The 21,459-nt window shown below is 41.0% G+C and overlaps 1 protein-coding gene across 2 annotated transcripts in view; it reads right to left on the bottom strand.

Annotated features, from left to right (window-relative positions):
• Positions 1-19,426: 19,426 nt before the first annotated feature.
• FERMT2 (FERM domain containing kindlin 2) overlaps positions 19,427-21,459 on the bottom strand; it is a 71,269-nt gene continuing 69,236 nt past the window's right edge. The window contains exon 16 of one of the 2 annotated variants that reach the window (XM_079909259.1): positions 19,427-20,792. In XM_079909259.1, coding sequence (XP_079765385.1) covers positions 20,619-20,792 — 174 coding nt within the window. In that variant the 3' untranslated portion in view covers positions 19,427-20,618. The remainder of the gene's footprint in view (positions 20,793-21,459) is intronic. The other variant, XM_079909260.1, reaches the window with a different exon arrangement.

Raw genomic sequence — 21,459 nt, 5'->3', positions numbered from 1 at the left:
CTAATGCTAGTTTTAGCAAAACTCAGAGTCAGAGATAAATGAATTTAAGATGTAATTTTCCTCTTAGGAGTTCATAAGGATCACACAGAATTCTGGATATGAAACACATACCCTAGTAATGCCTGACTAAATCACTTGATGTCCCATTGCTCTCTATTACGCTTTCCTAACCTAGGTTTTCCTCTGCCCTGGGCGCAGTCAGTGGGTAAGGCAGACTTTGTGCCTGAAGTCCTATGACTAAAAGCTTATTCTCAATTAGATCTGGGTTTGGAAATTAGAACCAGATCTGGTTTTCAGTTAATTAATTCATAAGAGAAAACTAAGGGCTTGAGATTAAAAAAAAAAATTAATGAGAAAACATTGAAGTCACCGGGAATAGGCTTTTCCAAAATCTGCTCCCTTCAGCTTTATTTAATATATTTTATAAACAAACTAATATAATTAAGCTAGATTTAGCCCATAACAAGCTCTGGCTTCTTTCTTTCTTTCTTTTTAAACAGAGGGGAACATTTGATTAAATTACTATTCATCTGAAAATATTATTCGATGGGAAAAACCCATTAGATGTATAAAGACAGATAACATTAAACAGTTAATTGTGAGATGACTGAGAAAAAAGAGTTCTTGGTTTTGAAATACATTTTTATGCAATGTCCTATAGTTAAAATCACTGTCATGCTACCTTCTGCTCCAAAACTGGAAGCCATACAGTACATCATGTAACATCCTCATTCTGGCTGACTCGCTGTCTTGGCATGGTTTTTGCTGCAGATGAGTATAGAGACGGTCCTTGTCATACTTTAGAGAAATGTCATTGTTTAGTAGAGTAGAAGCACAAGTGAGTAAACTTCTGAATTGTTAGATATTTTAAAATAGAGAATTTAAAGATATATTATGACAAGTGAAAACTATTGTTTTTAAACAGGAAAACTATTAAATTAGAATTTGATGGGGGGGAGTGGGGCAGAGTGGAGAGGGTCGTGCATGTTTTAGGTGGTTAACAGCTAGCTGACTATCAGTCAGAAATCCCCCCCCAGAGTAGATATTACTTTTGTGAAGAAAGCTTTTTTGTTTGTTTTATTTATAGAACTTGATAAATAAGATGATGACCATTAAAAAAAACCAAATACCATTCTCATTTAGAGACCAACTAATTGTGAGACCTATAACCAAGGTCAGGAAGTTAGTAATAAAGTTTAAGACAGATGGCTCAGTTACCTAATTTAGTCAACACCCCTTGCTCTGGAAACCAGAACGGCCTTGGGCCTAAGGAAGATCTTCCCATACTAAGTATAAAGCATCTCTGATGAAGCAAAGGTTTCCAGACGCATTTCTACATTTTCCATTATTTACCACACAGGAGGTTAGGTGTGATGCAAATGAAAGGTAGTTATTTTCTGTTTGTGAGAGCCACCCACACTTCCCTGGGACACCTTGACAAAGGACAAAGACACTGCTTTCTCATCATGTAAAGGGAATAAATTGTTTTGCTCTGAATGGGTCTGTACCCATTTGGCTCAATGCAGAAGCAGTCCTGTGCCCAGGGATGAGTTCTGGCCTTTGCCTTCCAGCTTCTTCAAGTGGTTTTCCACCCCTTAATGTACCTAAATGGAATACAGGGAGGCTGCTCCCTACTCCCTCCCAGAGAGACAGCCCCTCCAGTGAGTCATGCAGACAGACACGCTCCAGCGTCCTGGGCGTTTTCTCTCTAAGCAGACTGGCTTGCGTCGCACCAGCATCCCGTGTTGCCTACAGCGTCAGCTGTTTCCCAGACGACACTGCCGACTCTGCCTAATGCCACCGCCCTGAGAAACCAAGGCCTGGGTCTAAGGATCCTACGGAGTGGGAGGGAAAGGGGGTAACTGATGCCCATTTCACAGGAGCAGCAAGGGCTGAGGTGGACTGGTGGACATAGTAAATGGGTCCAGACTTTGGAGTGCCTGCAACAGTATTTCAAGCCCTAGGCACTGCTTTTTAAATCACCATAATTTTTTTCCATTCTCCCAAGAGAGCTCAGATGTGAGCATTAAATTTTCCTCGCTTTTAGAAGATTATGAACCTCTGGGCTCAACCACTGTTGTGTTTTATTTACCAGAACACAATTAGATGATTGAATAAATTATTGGTTACTTTGCCAGTAACTGTGACCCCCATGGGATTATTGCTTTTGAAATGCTAAAATGTTTTTAAACTTCCAAGATTCCTGCTGATATGTGTTAAAGAAAAAATTATTCTGATACTTGTTAAATCAGTAAGGAAAACTTTTCCAGGACTCTTGTAAGTCAGAGCATTGCAGTAGGGGAGAGAGAAGAGGCTCAACTCCAAACACAATAGACAGCCGGGGATTACAGCCAAACAGCAGAGGGAGCGGGGTCAGTGGATGGAAAACTACTAAGAGGATCAAGGGTAGGGAGATTTGCTAAACCTACTTAACAGGATTCTTGCTGAAGGCAGGTCAAGGATGCCTACGTCAAATGTGAGGGATGAGGAACTTGATCCCAGCAAGGATGAAGGCTGAGGTCGAGGCCTGGTAGACCGGGGTCTGACCCAAGTTTGGTCAAGGAGAGTATGTTTGTGATGTGTACTGAATCAGGGTTTCTACTGCAGAGAGGGGAGGAGGGGCTCTGGTGCAGTTGACCTGAGAGGGGAAAGGCCCTTCTCAGACTTGTGCTTGGCAGGTAATACACACAGGGTTGCTCTGCCCAGGACTTCCCTTCTGGGCCAGCAGGGTCACCAGTTGGGCCGATGGTTCTCAGGGCCAGACAGAGCTTCCAGGCCGCTGCCCCGTATGCCCCATCCCCACCCAGTCCAGCTAAGCAATCTACTGTTAAACTGGGTCCAGGGAGACTTGGAAGTTTTTATTGTGATATGTTCCAGAGTCAAAATGGAAGAATCAGATCACCTTTTATTAGTTTTATGTATTAAAAATATTGGAAACACACTTTTATTTATTTATTTATTTATTTATTTTTATTTATTTATTTTTGGCTGTGTTGGGTCTTCGTTGCTGCGCACAGGCTTTCTCTAGTTGTGGCGAGCGGGGCTACTCTTTGTGGAGGTGCATGGGCTTCTCATTGCAGTGGCTTCTCTTGTTGCGGAGCATGGGCTCTAGGCACGTGGGCTTCAGTAATTGTGATACATGGTCTCAGTAGTTGTGGCTCGCGGGCTTAGCTGCTCCACAGCATGTGGGATCTTCCCAGACCAGGGCTCGAACCCATGTCCCCTGCATTGGCAGGCGGATTCTTAGCTACTGCGCCACAAGGGAAGCCCTGGAAACACAATTTTAGATTATAAACTTGACCTTGTCAAGTACAGTTTATTCAGTTTTTTAAAGTTGGGGTAAAATAGACATAGAATAAAATTTACCATTTTAACCCTTTTTGAGTGTACAAGTCAGTGGCATTAAAGTATGTTCATATTCATCGCTATCCATTTCCAGAAGTTTTCCATTATCCCAAACTGAAACTCTATCCCCATTAAACACTAATTCCCCGTCCCCTCCCTCCCCTTAGTCCTGGGCAAACATTGTTCTACTTTTTGTGTCTGTGAGTTTCTGTCCTCTGTGAGTGCCTCTAGGTACCTCATGTAAGTGAAATCATACAATATTTGTCCTTTTGTGACTAGCTTATTTCTTATTTCACTTAGCATAATGTCTTCAAGTTTCCTCCATGTTGTAGCATACGTCAGAATTTCCTTCCTTTTTAAGGCTGAATAATATTCCATTGTATGTATATACCACATTTTGTTTATCCATTTATCTGTCAATGGACACTTGGGTTGCTTCCAACTTTTGGCTACTGTGAATAATGCTGTTATGAGCATGGGTGTACAAATATCTGTTTGAGTCCCTGCTTTCAATTCTTTGGGGTGTATACTAGATCATTTGGTAATTCCATTTTTAATTTTTTGAGGAACCATCATACTGTTTTCCACAGCGGCTATACCATTTACATTCCCACCAGCAATGCACAAGAATTCCAAATTCTCCATATCCTCGCCAACATTTATCTTCTGTTTTCTTTTATAGTAGCCTTCCTAACGGGTATGAAGTGGTATTTCATTGTGGTTTTGATTTGCATTTCCCTCATAATTGATGATATAAGGCATCTTTTCATGTGACTGTGGCCATTTGTGTATCTTCTTTGGAGAAATGTGTATTCAAATCCTTTGCCTATTTTTAAATTGGGTCATTTGTTTTTTTGTTGTTGAATTGTTAAGAGTTCCTTATATTTTCTGGATATTAATGGCTTATCAGATATATGATTTGTAAATATTTTCTCCCATTCTGTAGACTACCTTTTCACTCTGTTAATAGCGTCCTTTGATACAGACAAGTTTTGAATTTTGACAAGGTCCAATTTATTTATTTGTCTTTTGTGGTCTGTGTTTTGGTGTCATACCTAAGAATTCATTGCCAAATCCAGTGTCATGAAGCTTTTCTCCTATGTTTTCTTCTAAGAGTTTTATAGTTTTTAGCTCTCACATTTAGGTCTTTGACCCATTTAGAATTAATTTTTATGTATGGTGTGAGGCGTGGGTCCAGTTTCATTCTTTTGCATGTGGTTATTCAGTTTGCAAGCACCATTTATTGAAAAGACTGTCCTTTCCCCATTGAATGGTCTTGGCACCCTCGTTGATCATTCACTTTTATTTTACATTGAGAAGAGGAAACTGTTAGAATTACATTTCATCTTTTAGATTTACATTTCACTTTTTGATAGGTTTTCAAAATCTATCCATCTGCCACATTTTTTTTTACCAGCCCTTTGCTCGAGAGTTAATGCGGGTAGTGACTTTACCTCAATTAGGGATGACAAAAGTCTGCCAGTCTGATGGTACTTGGATGGTTTGGGGAATCCGGACTGCTCCACATTTTCTCTGTTGGGTATCCTACAGATTGAGCTCTCCTCCTAAGGAACGTATTAACAAACTTCTGGAATGCCAGTGCACATGGGAGGAATAAAGAGTCTTAGTCACTCACATGCAAGTGTGAATTCATTTACATTACTTGCCTCCCAGTTGATTACTGAGAAGAAGGCAATTTTCACTTTAACTTGATTAGAGGGTTGGGGAGAAGTAGGAGAGGGAGAAACACTATTTTAAGGACGAGGCAACATTTCAAGAAGGGCAGGCCCAGGTGTGGTGCTACCCCAGACAAATGAGGCATCGAGCACTGTGGATGGACCCGCAGAGAGGACCATGGCCCAGACAGGCAAGTGGGAGAATCTAAAGATAAATTCTGCATACTCCACAGCTGTGCCAGGGAGGGGCTGTGGGAGTGAGCATGAGTAACCCAGAGATGTGCAGAGCCAAGGCCCGGCTCCTTCATCGTTATTTTAAGGCAGCAGCCCATATTTCTCTAGGCCTGGAGACATTTCTTTTAGGTATTGTCTGTCTAATCCTACTTTTAAGGGAAAAATGAAAAGAGCGCAGTGCTGAAGAACATCTTACTGGGGGAGTGGGAGCTCTCAGACAGCTAATGTGTCTGTGACCCTCGCCTCCACCTCCAAAACACACACACACACACACACACACACACACACACACACACACACACACACCCCTCTCTCGGGAATCTGTCCTCATTTTGTAATGATTCTAATTTGAGTTGATTGCACATATTTACATAACAGATATTTAAAATGTAGACAATATTGTTGATGCTGGTGTACCTCTGGTGAGTACTGGGTATTTTATTTAATGAATTAATTTATTTATTTTTAAAAATAGATTTATTTATTTATTTATTTTTGGCTGTGTTGGGTCTTCGTTTCTGTGCGAGAGCTTTTCCAGTTGCAGCGAGCGGGGGGCCACTCTTCATCGCAGTGCGCAGGCCTCTCACTGTTGCGGCCTCTCTTGTTGCAGAGCACAGGCTTCAGACACGCAGACTCAGTAGTTGTGGCTCACGGGCCTAGTTGCTCCGCAGCGTGTGGGATCTTCCCAGACCAGGGCTCGAACCCGTGTCCCCTGCATTGGCAGGCAGATTCTCAACCACTGCGCCACCAGGGAAGCCCACTGGGTATTTTAAAAGTTCCATTCGTACGTTTCGAGAATTAGGATGATTTGTAAATTATTAAAGGTCCACAGTTTGTCCTGTAAGCTCCTGTTTCTAGCCAAAATCATCCCTGCTACACAGTAGAGAAAAGTAGTTTTACACTTTGGTTCTGTTATCTTTAAAGCATCTTTTGTTCACAAAGGGAAAGATGTATCTAGATCACATTCAAAATTTCACTAATGCCTCATGGACCTAATTAATTTGGCCACATAAGACTTGACCATTGCTGGGAGTTAGTCCCATAGAAAGGTATCACAAAGGTCACACCCTTAGCAGGGAGCTAAGGGTTTTCCCTTTTCTATTACAGAACTACTTATCTCTCACTTCTTGATCTTTGTACTGTTACAAGAGAGTTGACTTGTGACACTAGAGTGCAGGATATCACAAAGCACTCCAGCCAATGCTTTTTCTCTTTAACAAATCACACTTGACCGTTAAGTTAACAAGAGAGGCTATCTTATGCTATCATTAGGAAGCTGGGGCTTCCACTTTCCATTATCTTTCCATCAGCATCTACTTTCTTTTTTTTTTTTCCACTTATGTTGTCCGACAGTTCAGGCCCTCAAATTGTGTGACTAATTTCTCCTACTTTCAGGTAGACTATGTGACCATCCCCTTAGCTGCAAATATATATATATATGCCAAACAAACAAAAATACATTTTAACACAGTAGTAGATATCTTGCTTGATTAGCTCTTATATATTTCCTTTATTTACATTTTGGGGAACACATTTTTTTCCTATTTGGAATTATTACTATTATTTGAGGTAATCTCTGACTAAAATAGCTAGAAAGTTGTTTTGTTTTGTTTTGTTTTGTTTGCAGTACGCGAGCCTCTCACTGTTGTGGCCTCTCCCGTTGCGGAGCACAGGCTCCAGACGTGCAGGCTCAGTGGCCATGGCTCACGGGCCCAGCTGCTCCGCGGCATGTGGGATCTTCCAGGACCGGGGCACGAACCTGTGTCCCCTGCATCGGCAGGCGGACTCTTAACCACTGCGCCACCAGGGAAGCCCCTAGAAAGCTTTTGAATAGGGTAGAATAGAATAGAAAGCACCTTTAACCTTGGAATAAGATTTTTCTGATAACAATTTTTTCTTTTAACGATTCCAGTGTGGGGACTTCCCTGGTGGCACAGTGGTTAAGAACCCGCCTGCCAATGCAGAGGACACGGGTTCGAGCCCTGGTCTGGGAAGATCCCACATGCCGCGGAGCAACTAAGCCCGTGTGCCACAACTACTGAGCCTGTGCTCTAGAGCCCACGAGCCACAACTACTGAGCCCATGTGCCACAACTACTGAAGCCCGCGTGCCTGGAGCCCGTGCTCCGCAACAAGAGAAGCCACTGCAATGAGAAGCCCACGCACTGCATTGAAGAGTAGCCCTCGCTTGTTACAACTAGACAAAGCCCACACACAACAACAAAGACCCAGTGCAGCCAAAAATAAATAAATAGATAGATAGATAGATAAATAAATATTTTTAAAAATAAAAAAATAAAGATTCCAGTGTGGTATCATGGGTGTATGCATATGTCCAAACTCATCAAATTGCAACATTAAATATGTACAGGGTTTTTTGTGTATCATTTATGTCTCAATTAAGCTGCTTTAAAAAAAAATAGCTTTGTTTCTGTCAGGTAAATACTCAGTCTTGCCAAAAAAAAAAAAAAAGATTCCAATAAATGGAAAGAGATACTATATTAATTGATTGGAAGACTCAATATTGTTAAAATGTCAGTTCTCTCCAAAGTAGTGTAAAGATTCAATGTAATCTCAGTAGGCTTTTTAATGTGTTAGAAATTAACAAGATAATTGTAAAACCTATATGGAAATGCAAAGGACCTAGACTTGTCAAAACAGTCTTTAAGAAGAATAAAGCTAGGAAATAAAGAGGAAAGTATGGAGTAAGGACATAACAGAAAGCCCAGAAATAGATCCTCACTTATGTGGTCAGCTGATTTTTGTCAAAGGGTCAAGGTAATTCAATCCAGGAAACAATAGTGTTTTCAACAAATGGTGCAGGAATAACTGGACAACCGCATGTATAAAAATGAACCTCAACCAGTACCTCACAGCATATACAAAACTTAAGATGGATCCTAGACATAAATATAAAAGCTAAAACTATAAAGCGCTAGAAAGAGAACATAAGAGAAAGCATTCATGAAGTGGGGGTAGGCAACTATTCAGACAGGACTCAGAAAGCAATAACCATGAAAGAAAAAATTTATAAATCAGATTTCTTCCAAATTAAGTATTTGTTTATTAGAAACACTATTAAGAAAATAAGCAATCCATGGCCTGGAAGAAGACAGTGGCAAATGTATATCTAATAAAGGAGTTGTATCCAGAAGATATAAGGAACTCCACAATTCAATAATAAAGACAACCCACTTCTTCTTTTAACCTCATCAACATTTATTGAATTGTGAACCGTTGCAAATACTGCTGAAATCTCAGACTCACTCACTCCAATCCCTCTCTCAGTTTCCGCTTGAAAAGGAAGCCTAGAGAAGGCACCCCAAACACCAGAGGGTAGAAGGGAGACATGGGGGAATGCAGGGAGATGGGACATAGGGGGAAGAGGAAGGAAGGAGCAGGACCAGCCTGCATGGTTAGCCTCCTGGGACACACACACACACACACACACACACACACACACGCAAAGACCAGGGTTGTCCTTCTACGCCCCACCCGGTGGCCGTGAGGACATCAGGGAAGGATCAGGCATCTATGAGACATTTCAGTCCTTCCTGTCATGAAGCGAAAGCCCACCTTTTAAAAGATGGACAGAAATCTTAAACCCACACTTCACAAAGGAAGATACATGAATGGTCAGCAAACACATGGAAAGATGCTCAACATAATTAGTCATCAGAGAAATGCAAATTCAAACCACAATGAACTAGGACTACACACCCATTAAAATGGCTAAAACTAAGAAGACTGACAACATCAAATGTTGGTGAGGCTGTAAGCAACTCCTGTGCAATGCTAGTAGAAACATAAAAGAGTATATCCACTTTGGGAAAAGGTTTAGCAGTTTCAGATAAAAATCAAACATACACTACACTTTGACTTGGAAATTCCACTCCCAGAGAGAAATGAAACACATGTTCACAAAAAGGCTTGTACAAGAATGTTCATAGGAGCTTTATTCATAATAGCTCGAGAATGGAAACATCCCACATGTGCCTCAGTAGGAGAACGGATAGACAAATTGTGGTGTATTCATACAAAGAATGAAGTACTGATGCATCCAACAACATTGGATAAATCTCAGAAACACACGGAGCAAAGGAAGCCAGACACAAGAGGACGTGCTGTGTGATTCCATTTATGGAAATTCTAGAAGAGGCAAACTAAGGTGGGAAAAACAACAGCAACAAAGCAGTGGTTGCCTCTGAGGGTGGGGAGGAACTGGGAAGACATAGAGGCACTTTCTGGGGAGACGGAATGTTCTGAATCGAATGAGGAGTGTGGATTACAGGTGTGTATCCATTTGTCAAGTTGTACAGCTGAGATTTGTGCATGTCAGTGGATGTAATTTTTACCTCAAAAAAGCTGCAAAAACATAATAACTGAGTGAGGAGTAGGAAGACATAAAGGTGATGCAAGAATGTCAGGATAGGGCTTCCCTGGTGGTGCAGTGGTTGAGAGTCCGCCTGCCGATGCAGGGGACACGGGTTCGTGCCCCGGTCTGGGAAGATCCCACATGCCGCGGAGCGGCTGGGCCCGTGAGCCATGGCCGCTGAGCCTGCGCGTCCGGAGCCTGTGCTCCGCAACGGGAGAGGCCACAACAGTGAGAGGCCCGCGTACCGCAAAAAAAAAAAAAGAATGTCAGGATATTGGTAATTGTTAAATGTGTGTGATGGATACGTGGAGGTTCATTATACGGTTCTCTTTATATGTGTTTGAAATTTTCCATAATAAAAAGTTCTGAAAGTGTGTATGAAATTAAAAAGTGAATTGATGGATGGATCTTGGGTTGCTCTGGTTGCCATACTTTTCTGGGCAATGTTCAATTATCCATATTAATGGGGGGAGGACAGTGGTTGAAGATTACAAGCTTTGGAACCATTTACTAGCTCCATGGCTTTGAGAAAACTTGATTTCTCCATAGTTCAGGTCTGTCATAGGGCTTTGTGAGGTTTAAATGAGACGAAATATGTGTAAAGTGCTTTGCTAAGTCCTTGCTCAATAAATGTTAGCTATTACGATTAGCGGAGGGAAGATGTGGCAGAGATCACTTTAAAAATTTATTTTTACCTGGCTTTGAAAAAATCCTTTTCTGTGTAATTTGAGTGTGACTGTTTCTGATATTTGAGGAATTGATATGATGGGATCCCACTGGGGAAGGTTTGGCTGAGAAGAAATTAGAAAAGCGCTCCTGCCCTTGCAGTGAACTTGGAAATTAACACCTAAACTTTATCTCCATGAGGTTGTCTTCAAATTCCTAACATGAAACGATGACGTAGACAATCCCAAAATCTTTTTTTCTTATTTGTTCGAATTTGAACTTTTTTTTTCTTTTCTTTTGGTAGCACCTGTCTCTGGGATGTTTTGCTTGGGCCAGTATTTAAATTGGCCGTTTTGTAACTTCAGAACAGCTAGTGGTAGGGAGAGAAGGCTAAGATGTTGGGACCTAAAAATAGCAAAATAAATAATCCCCAGCTGGCTGATAAAAAACCAAGCATATAACCGTATTCACTCTCAGACCTGGAGAGCACTTGATTCAGCGTCTTTTGTTAGCAGCTTCTAACTCCAAGCCTTCACATTGTTATAGGAAATCTTTTCCTTTATAGCTGGAATTCGTAACCTCATTCATTCAGGGAAAACATTTTGAGCACCTTGTTCATCCCGGCCGTCAGGCGCTGGGGAGGCGAGGCTGAGCACGGCCCTTGGCTCTAAGGCTGGGACACACTCAGTAAATAAGGATGATCTCACAGGGACACAGGAAGGGTTGTCAGGGAAGGTGTCTCCGAGACTCATGGGTGCGCGTCCTGTCGGATGAGAAGGGCTCTGTTGGTCTCTTTTTCTTGCTTTACATACTGTTGGGTTTTGGTGTCATTTTTCTTTAAAGGACCTAAATGGAATTTGCCAGACAGAGCTGGCTTTGAAGACTGATTTGTGGTGACACTCTTTCCACGTCACATTAGTTTCTCTGAGTACCTTACATATTTCGTTGTAGAAAAGCAGATTTCAGCCCATCTGCTCAGGGTCAAAGTTCTCCACACACCCTCACGTGTAGCAGAGAGGTTCCCACGCTTGGGCTCTGGGCGCCGGCCTGTGATTCCCTCCTTCCCTCGGCCCCTGAGGATGCTCACACGCTCTGATCTGTTTCCGCCATCTCCCTCCTTATCCTGAAATGGAAGGAGCGTCTTTTCAAATGGAATTTGGCCTTCCCAGGAGTCTTCTCCAGGACATCTTGTTTTGGAAGCTTCAGTGTGCTATCCCCCTTTATCTTGCATTTTCATAAAACCTCTTTTGTTGTTGCTTTTTCATCTTTTTTCCTCCGCTTTTTAAAAATAGAGGCATTTATACTAATTAAGGTTATAGCTGTGGCTTTACGTGTGTGTATTATTTGCCACGTTTCTTCAGGATGATTTTGAAGGGCTTGTCTCCCTCACATTCTGGTTTCCCCAGCTGTACTTCTGAAATAATTGGCTAAATTTAGCTTCGTTTGAATAACTCAAACACATATCACATTACTCCACACGATTTCTCTGAGTATTTTAATCAGTTATTGTTTTTTTAAATCCCTCTTTTAGGTTTTCACAAATATTTATTGAGCACCTACCATTTCCTCATGTCAGGATTGGGATTTTCTCAGTAACCTGGACCCTTGCTTCTCACTCTCCTGCCTTCAGACACCCCCCAACACTCTCTCTCTCTCTCACACACACACACACACACACACACACACACACACACACACACACACACACACACACACACACACACACACACACACACACACACACACACACACACACACACACACACACACACACACCTCTCTCCGTGTCCTTCCGGGCCTCGCCGCTCCGGTGTTCCCGCGGTCAGGCAGTGCTCCTGGGCTGCTCTGGCCCGCGGCCTTCTCTGCCTCGTGAGCGCTTATCACCTCCATCACTGGCTTAGCAGTTAGTCATAAACAGCCATGTGACATGTACCAAACTTCTCCTGTACTGTCTTCCACGATTACTAGAGTCTTTTCATCTCTGGGTCCTACATCACTTAATATAGTCCTCTCTTCCTCCTGAGTGTTCAAAATTTTCGATTTTTTTAAAAAGATGAACAGCTCCTTGCCTTCTCCTTCTCCAACTTTAGCTTCCGGCACCTACTTTGGTTTTCAGATGACCAAGAAAAGTTTCTCCCTTTCTCCAAAGAATAGTCAACCAGGCAGCTTTACCTGCGTCACCGAGGAACTCATCTGAATTTATAGATGTGTTGGAACAAAATGAGCTGACTGGCCTCCAGTGATTTGTGACCTCTTACTTAGAGACAGAACTCAATTAGGTATTACACCACCAGCAACCCCCCTTTAAATAGTTGCCTAACAGATTGCAAAAGACTGTGCCCCGGGCTTTTATGGAGCACAGCTTCTTAGTGCAGTTTCTCAGAATATAAATCAAGGGCAAGGTTTATAATCAAATCTCATAGGTTTAAGAATCATTTTTGCTTAGAAATCAACATAATTTGATCTCAAACAGTTCTTGGGACTAGAGGAAATATTTTAAATTCATTTTGTCTGCCTAAAAAACAAAAATCAAAAGACAGAAACCCTCTAGAATTTCTACATTCCACAGATTTGTCTTAACCAGTGAAGATGAAAGGAAACATCTGTTCAGTTCCCCTCTTTAAAGATCTTCATAGGAGGAATTCTGGGCATGTGAGAGGAGTCAAGGTCACAGTATAGGCTTCCATCTACAGTACAGCCAGGTCTGGCTAGGGCGTTGCAAGGAACTCAGTTCTGGCTTCCTGCTAAGGATAAGTAGAAGGCATTTACTCTTCATTATGTGGCTGCTTTCAACAAAATTTATGAGAAAAGCAAAAGGAAGTTTCTAAACTACTGCCATATGGCAAGTACTTGGAGCACTGAAATGAGACTAAAACCCAATCAGAAAGAAGTATAACCTATTTAGGACAAGACATCCAGGCCTCTTATGAAACTGAAGCATTTCCAGACCTTCTGTAAAGACATATAGGCTGATTATACAAAGTTATTTCTTGAGTATAACATTTAGAAATAAAAGTCAAACCTGAGTGACAAAGATGACCTCAAAACAGTCTATTTGCTGTCTGTTCTTTGTTCTTGTTAAGTAAGTTTCTTCCCTGTTAAAGCTACTTTTGAAGCTTCTTTTTGCCCATCTTCTGTACAGAACAACTGGTATCATCACCCCCTGGTACAAATGATGGCTTTTCAAAATATACCCTTGTAAGAACACTTGATGTGTATCTTGTTTAGTCCATGATTCTATGTGTCTTTTTCCATTCTCACTGAAGCCATGCTGAGCTAGTCTTACTAATCCATTATTTTTAACCTTCTGACAGTTTTACTTACTTGCATCACTCCTTATTCTGGTACTTTCTGTATGAACGGGGACATTTTTAAAACAAACAAATCAAAATAGATTCCAGCTATTTTCAAGATTGCCCTGCCCTGTAAGCAGTGGCTTTTATCTATCGTTCCTATCCTGTTGACTTTCTGTTCATATATTTATAAAGCACTTTCAAATCATGAAAGCCTAATTTCTTGAGAGTCAACATTTTGTTCAGAATTCCTCTCTTATAAAGTCAGCGTCTGTAGAAGACTGGATCTGAAGGACACACTTTAATACTAAGGTGGGCAGCAAGGGAAGGTGTCAAATAAGTTCCCTGACTCCTCTGCTATGACCTGGATGGTTTAATAAGATCTGAGTTGACATCCTCACGAAGGCTTATAAGTAACAATGCTGTGATTTGTATATTGACCAGAGCCTTGAGCTTTTTTTTAAAAATTTTATTTATTTAATTAATTTATTTTTGTCTGCGTTGGGTCTTCGTTGCTGCACGCGGACTTTCTCTAGTTGTGCTGAGCAGGGGCTACTCTTTGTTGCGGTGGTTTCTCTTGTTGCGGAGCACAGACTCTAGGTGTGCGGGCTCAGTAGTTGTGGCGCACAGGCTTAGTTGTCCCGCGGCATGTGGGATCTTCCCGGACCAGGGCTCAAACCCATGTCCTGTGCACTGGCAGGCGGATTCTTACCAACTGTGCCACCAGGGAAGCCCTGAGCCTTGAGCTTTAAGTTGATTTTCTGATTGAGCTGATAGATCTTTTCTTATCCAGTCCTTCATGTGACTAAGCCTGCCTGTTCACAGAATAGTGGTGCCGCCCGTGAGCATGAAACAGAGCAAAACCAACTGGACCGCAAGGGGAATGAACCCCTGACCCTGGGCTCATTAGCTCCATTCGTAAACCAGGGCAGCCCAACAGTCAGCCAATTAGTGATTCACTTGGCAGGATGGGCCAGACCCATGTGCTGATCCAGTCCAGATCCAGGAAAGTCTATCAGAAGAATAGAGTGGCAGCTGTCAAAAGCAAGACTCGCTTACTTCCGTTTTTAATGTTAAAAAAAATCTTGTACATTTTAAAACTTGAATCATACTATGTGTTCTGCAAGCTAGATTGTTGATTCATCATTAGGTTGAGATTCATCTATGTTGTTTTGTATTGGAATTTATTCACTATTTTGATTGCATTTTATGACTGTATTATATTTGGTCCGTTCTACCGTGATGGACATTTGATTTCCGTTTTTTTGCTATTATAAGTAGTTCTGCTGTGCATATTCACGTTTGTGTCTTCTGGATTGCACGTGCAAGAGTTTCTCCAGGTTCTATACATACCCAGGAGTGGAACTGCTGGCCTATAGGATACATCTTTAATTTTACCATTTGATATCAAAGTGTTCGTGCAGGGCTCTGTTCCAGTTTATATTCCCACCACCAAGTATTCCAGTGATTACACATCCTGGCCAATACTTGATATTGTCAGACTTTAAACATTTTTCCAATGTGGCATGTGTGAAGCTGTATTTTAGTTGTATTTAAAATTTGTTTCTTCCTCCATTTTCTAGAATCCTGGCAGAGTTGTACAGTTTTTTGTAGATTCACTGGCCATTCAGCCTTCCTCTTTTGTGAAGTACCCGTTCCAGTCTTCTGTCCATTTTTCTTTTGGCTTCATCAGTGAGCATGTGTACCAGATGGTAATGCTCTGTCAATTATGTGTTGCAAATCTCTCCCCCAGTTTGATTTGCCTTTTTACACTTTATAATATCTTTATAGTTCTCATTTGGACAGAACTGGTTTGTACTTTTTGTCTTATTAATACACAGGCTCTTTCCCCACTGTCATAAATGCTCTCTTACGTTATCTTTTAAAAGTTTTCTTCTTTCCCTATTTAAGTATTTAATCCATCTGGAGTTGACTTGGACTACTACATTCACAGATGAGGTTAGTGGTCTAAATTCCTTCCATAAAGATAAACACCAGCACCGTTTGGTGGGCAGTCCTTGTGTTTCATGCTGATCTGCAAGGCTGGCTTTTGGAAATCAAGTTTCCTTACGTGGGCGTGTTTGCTTCTGGGGTGTGTTTGGGATCTTCCATTATCCTAGTTATCTCTGTGCCAACACCACACTTTCCGTCTAGTGTTAAACGACTTCTTGCTGTCTGGTAAGGCCTCACCTGTTGTTCTCTAGGAGCATCTTAGCTATTCTTGGCCCCTTGTGCTCCTGGAATAGAAGAAATGCTGTTTTCTAAATCTTCCTTCTAAGAGCTAACTGAATTTGCAGTTAGACAAGGAAGACAGAAACAAGGTTTAGATGTTCTGAACAGTAAATATCAGAGTAAATGTGTTTACTTGAATGTTACTTGGTCATAAAAATGAAGTTCATGAAATTTAGATTTGAGATGAGAATTTATGCTCAGAAGGTGTTTTTTAAAAAATTGTCCAATATCTACAAACCATATTAATACAGATATGTTAAACCTGTCTGGTTGGTCGTGCTGTTTTTATCACAAATTTAATTAACATTGAACTTGGACTACTTCCCTGAGCAGTAATATAGATAGTGCTTGGCCAATGAAGCCACATGAGACTATAACTAGAGCTCAGGAAATAGTGGTCTCAAATTATTTTAAGTGCTTATAATTTTTAGTAATATGCAGGCCCAGGCCCAGATATCAAAAGGGAAACTCAACTAGGGGTGTGTGTGTGTGTGTGTGCGAGCGTGCACGCGTGTGTGTGCACACTCTGGTAACTGTTCAGTAAGGGAATAAATAGAGAATTTTAATGTACACATTCAGCCTGGGAAACTTTGTATTGTTTATTAAATAAAGCAGAGAAAGCAAGAGAGGAGTCAGCACAGCGGGAAATAAGGTCACCAGATAAGGCTTCTTTGCTACCCTGTTTCCTGTTCTGGATGGCTCCGCCGTCCACTCGGAGTTTCATTCCTCTTACCCAGATTGACAATTTCCCATTTCCTGTCACTCTCTCTGTCACCTCCCCCATTCTTGAGCTGCCAAACCAAAGCAGTTCACACAGATGAAGACACAGTTAATTTGTTGAAGAGCTTTCAGTAAACACCTTCTTCCTGCATAGTACTGTGTAGAGATGACAGGAGCTTTATCAGCAGAATGAGAACTGGATCAACTTCGTACTGTACATGTCTATTAGGTCTACACCCAGATAGCAAGTCAGCTCACCTCTGCCTTTCTTTGCAACTGTATAGCTGCAAAAAGAGGGAGTGGCTACAGTAGCCACAAAAATGTTTTGGGAGGGGGTGGCAGGATTTTTTGGAATCAGTGTCTGCATTTTTAGAGTAAAGCAGAGCATAGACGGCAGCTGTGCAGGGTCATGTGTGGAGGAGAGGCATTCAGGAAGTATCAGTGATGATACTCTGTCACAAAGGGATGGATTTCAGAAAGCCCTGTTCTTATTTTCTGAATTATCAAAGTGGTGAAGACATTACCATGTTTTGATTGATGGTCTAAGAACAGCAGCAGCCCTTGTCAAACTTAATTATAGGGGGTAGAAAGAATTATGAAAGGTATAGGATAAGGACGCATTCCAGAGAATCAAAAAAGTTTTGAGTTTAAAACAACCTAACATTTTACTAAGAAACTACTACATTCAGTGTAGGTAGAGTTAACTCTGTGTGGTTTTTCCTACATAAATTAAGGGTCAGGAATCTAGGTTGGTCTGATCCCACTACATCACTGATAACTAAAGCACCTTAAGACTTTTAACATTAAAAAACAACTATGGAATACAAAATGAAATATGCACTATCTGCTACAGTGTTGCCTTTTGTCCTGTGTAAGAGCAAGTCAAGAACTGCCAAGTGGCTTTCCTTCTATAAAGTTCATGTCTCTGGGGTTATAGATGTGTTAATTAGCTAGGTGGTGGGAATCCTTTCATAGTGTGTACCTACAGCAAATCACAATGTACACTTTAAATATCTTACAGTTTTGTCAATTATACCTCAGTAATACCGTGGAAAAATAAGTTCACGTCTCTAGGTACCTGACTTGAAGTTCAAGGTTTTGTAAAAAATAATTTGTACAAAGTGAAGATTACTGACTTAACTACATCAGGGGCTTCCAGCTGGTCTCTAACCTCCTGACTGAAGAGTCAGAAGGGAGCTTAGTCTCCCATCTCCGGAGCCTTCACGTCCACTTAAAGCTGAGTCACTGAGCAGAAACCAGAAACTATGTTGCTACAGGCCCTGCCAGTGTTCTTTTCATGGACTGGTATCATCTCTGTAGAGAGATCACCACCAATAGGGTTCCCCAGGATTCATGAAGGCTTTGTTTTTAATACCACTGGACAGGGAGATGGAAACCAGGGTTCCACTTCTAGCTCTGCCTTGGCACTTGTCAGTTATAGCTGTGTGACTTCAAACAGGTCACTTGGTCTCTCTGAGCTTCACCTATAAAATGAGGTTGAATTGCACGAATCTTTAGATAACGTATGTGAAAGCACTTAGCATGCCTCTTAGTGCACAGTTGGTGTGCCAAAAATGTTTGTTTCCTCCGTACTAAACTATGCTGAGGCTGCAAAATTCTAAGATGTAGTAATTCCTTGATTTCCAAGATGGCCATCACTATATTCAATAAACAAATGTATGTTAACTGATCCTAGGTAAAAACCATGAGGCTCAGATCCAGTCCTCAAGGAAGTAATCATTTATTAGGGGCAATAGGATATACTCAATAAAGATGATTGCTCTTAAGTTCCAAAAAGGACCAAATTCAACGGCAGTTCAGAGTTAACAGAAAATTTTTGGCTACAAGGAAACTTGGAAGTATTCATGGAAGAAAGAACACTTGAGCTCTTTCTAAAATGCTACAGAATGCTGAGATTTGGACAGGTGGAGACTAGAAGGTTTGGGGATGAAGACATCCCAGGTTTGGGGAATGACATGGAGATGGGCAAGTGCAAAGTGTGTCTACAGCCGCCCAGTTTGAGTGAAGTATGCAGAAGACTGTTGGGAGATAAGGGTGAAAAACCTTTGAGCACTTAACTGGGGACTTTTAGCTTTTATGCTGTAAGCAACCAAGAGTTATTAGAGCATAACCTGTTGCTCTGCTGGGGCTAAATTAATCTTGATATCACTGGGAGGGCAGTGGGGCAACCAGAGGCAGGGAAGTCAGCACAGAGGCTCCTCGCTCCCTTGTGGGGAGGCCGTGGGACCATCAACGACTCGGGCACGCCATAGACTAAATGTATTTTAGGGCTTTTAGCAAGAGACTGTACAAGTTGGTGATCTGTACTTAAGGGAACATATTATTACTTTTTTTTTTTTTTTTAATGGGAAGGAGCTCTTAAATTTATGTTATGACCTGGCCTTAGAGTACAAAGAAAAGCCATGGAGAATGTGACACAGACCAAAGACCTGAATTCAGGGGATGGTGAGAGCAATGACAAATGAAAGACACTGGGCCGCATGAGGGAAATATCAACAGGGCTTGGCCTGATTAACTGCACGGGGTAAAGGAGAAAAGTCCAGAACTGAAGTTCTGAGTCTGAATGATGATGCGATAGCAGTAACAATACGGAGTAAATTCATAAAAATTGTAGTTTTTGAAACTGAGTCATTTTGTTGTTTAAAACCAGTTCTGCCCAAGTCAACAGTGCAGTTCATCTGTCATATTTCTGTTTATAGCTACATGTCTAACATATAAATATTTTACAGTTCATTCCTAAGTAGTAGGAAAAATGAGGGGTTTCTATTTAAGTGGAAGACTCCATCTTAGAGATTAAGTATGTCTGTCTGGTGACACTACAGAATACTAAGCAAGCTGTTCTCACAAGATGCAGGTAGAGCACTTCCAAAAGGCAAAAGATCACTTCTACAAAGTTAATGCCATGTAAACAGTAAAAACAAGAAGTACAAAAGAAACATTAAATAAAAGATTTTGCTTTTATTTAAAATAAAATGCATTTATACAGTCTTTAAACCATGGATTATTGAACAATACTGGTAATCTACCCCCTCCCTGGCACCCTTTTGGGCTACGTGAGCTAGGAATTTTCTGACTAGCACCAATGCGGATTGTAACAGCGCAACAGACTAGAACACAGCCAGTCCAGGCATTCGAGTTAAGGACACTGTGGCAAATCATGACTATAATGAAGTCATCCTTAATTTAGCAGATATTAAAACTGCACATTAATTATATTTTAAAGAGCATTTAATTAATTGCAAAGATGCAACATCCAAGCCATTTGCTAGTTGTGAGTAGTTTTTTAAAAAACTGTACAATCTTATAAAATTTGTGTTTGTACATTAGTTACACAAAATGCATACTTCATAGACCTTTACTTCATATTGTAATGCAAAGGTTGCATATTTTAGGCAGACAGTGAATATGCTGGTGAATACTAAAAGTGTTGTAATACAATATGGTGTAAAAATAAAAACACAAGACAATATACATACATGCTTATTCAAGGACAAAAACAAACCAGGCATGACGACTAACAGCTATTTCCTTCAAGATCAAACAACGACAGTATTAAATATCAGGCACCTTCTGCAGGCCTGATTTATTTGGGGGGGGGGGGGTTGGGAGCAGACAGACGACAAATGGCGACCAGAAGTATAGGCTGTTTGAAAAATACGAGGTCAAATTAAACATACATTAAAACACATGCATTAAACATGATAAATAGACTTCATATAGTTTAAGCCCTGGATAGCTTTAAAGTAGATGGCTTGAGTTTCTTACATACAGTTTGGCTAGCTTGAATCAGTGATGTTTTGTTTCTGACTTGCCCACTACTTGTTTTCAATTCATGGCCCTAAGGAACGTGTGCCATATTCAAGTCCATACATTGTATCATGACAGCGATTAATAGTCGTGCTTGTTAGTGCACAGATTAACTGGTCTGGTAAGGCAAAGATGTTTTCATGATAAAATAATAAATTTCAAGCTTACTTTATTAAGCAGCATATAACAAACAGCTTTTAAACTTAAATAACTGTTATGGCCATGGAGCTTCATTACACAGCGTTTCTGTTCACACCCAACCACTGGTAAGTTTGTAGAACATCTCTTCATCTAAACTCTCATTTTGGTCTTTTGCACGTGTTGAGAGAAATATGTAGCCACCAATGAATTCATGAACCACTTTGCAATCTACTTCAGTACAAATGAAGGACAATCGTACTTCATCTGCAAACTCTACAGTGACCTAGAACAAAGACAGAGAACGATCAGTCCCTGCAAAACTCCAGATGGTTGGGTCCAAGTGAAGCTACTGCGCTTAAGGTCTGTCCTTATCACAAAATACTTGCTGGTCCTCAAATATCTTTTTAATCCTAAACTAATAATGCCTTTAAGTCCAAAAGCATAACTAAAGTTTACTAGCCTCTCCCCTCCTCCTTTTTAGTTTTCTTGTTCTGAAAAGGAAGACTGAATGCAAGGGGGCTTAGGTCATTAGGTTCCCAAATGGTCTCTGGTGATTCAATTAATGAGAATGTCTCTCTTGAAGTCCTGGGAGAAAACCTACTTCCTGTGTTTAATATCTGCTTTAGATATTTAACCTTTAGGTTTCATGTTTGAATATTTCAGAAATACAAGGTTCTATGAAGTAACTGAAATCGATACAACAAACCCAGCGACCCTAAAACAGATGACTTACTAGTAAAAACATCCTGTTTATTTTAAATGATAATCATGTACTCCAAGGCTAGGGGCAGCATGATGTGCCAGGCTTTAGAGCCCTAAGTATCCCAGTTTGAATCCTGATTCTGTTACTAAGTGTGTGGTCATGGACAGTGACGGCCCTCAGTCCTCTAAATTCTAGCGTCCTCATTTGTCAAGTGGGGATAATCCATCAACCTTTCAGGGCTGAGGTG

Source organism: Stenella coeruleoalba (genome assembly GCF_951394435.1).
Source record: "Stenella coeruleoalba genome assembly, chromosome: 2".
Taxonomy (NCBI): domain Eukaryota; kingdom Metazoa; phylum Chordata; class Mammalia; order Artiodactyla; family Delphinidae; genus Stenella; species Stenella coeruleoalba.
This window is presented reverse-complemented; position numbering and strand designations above follow the sequence as displayed.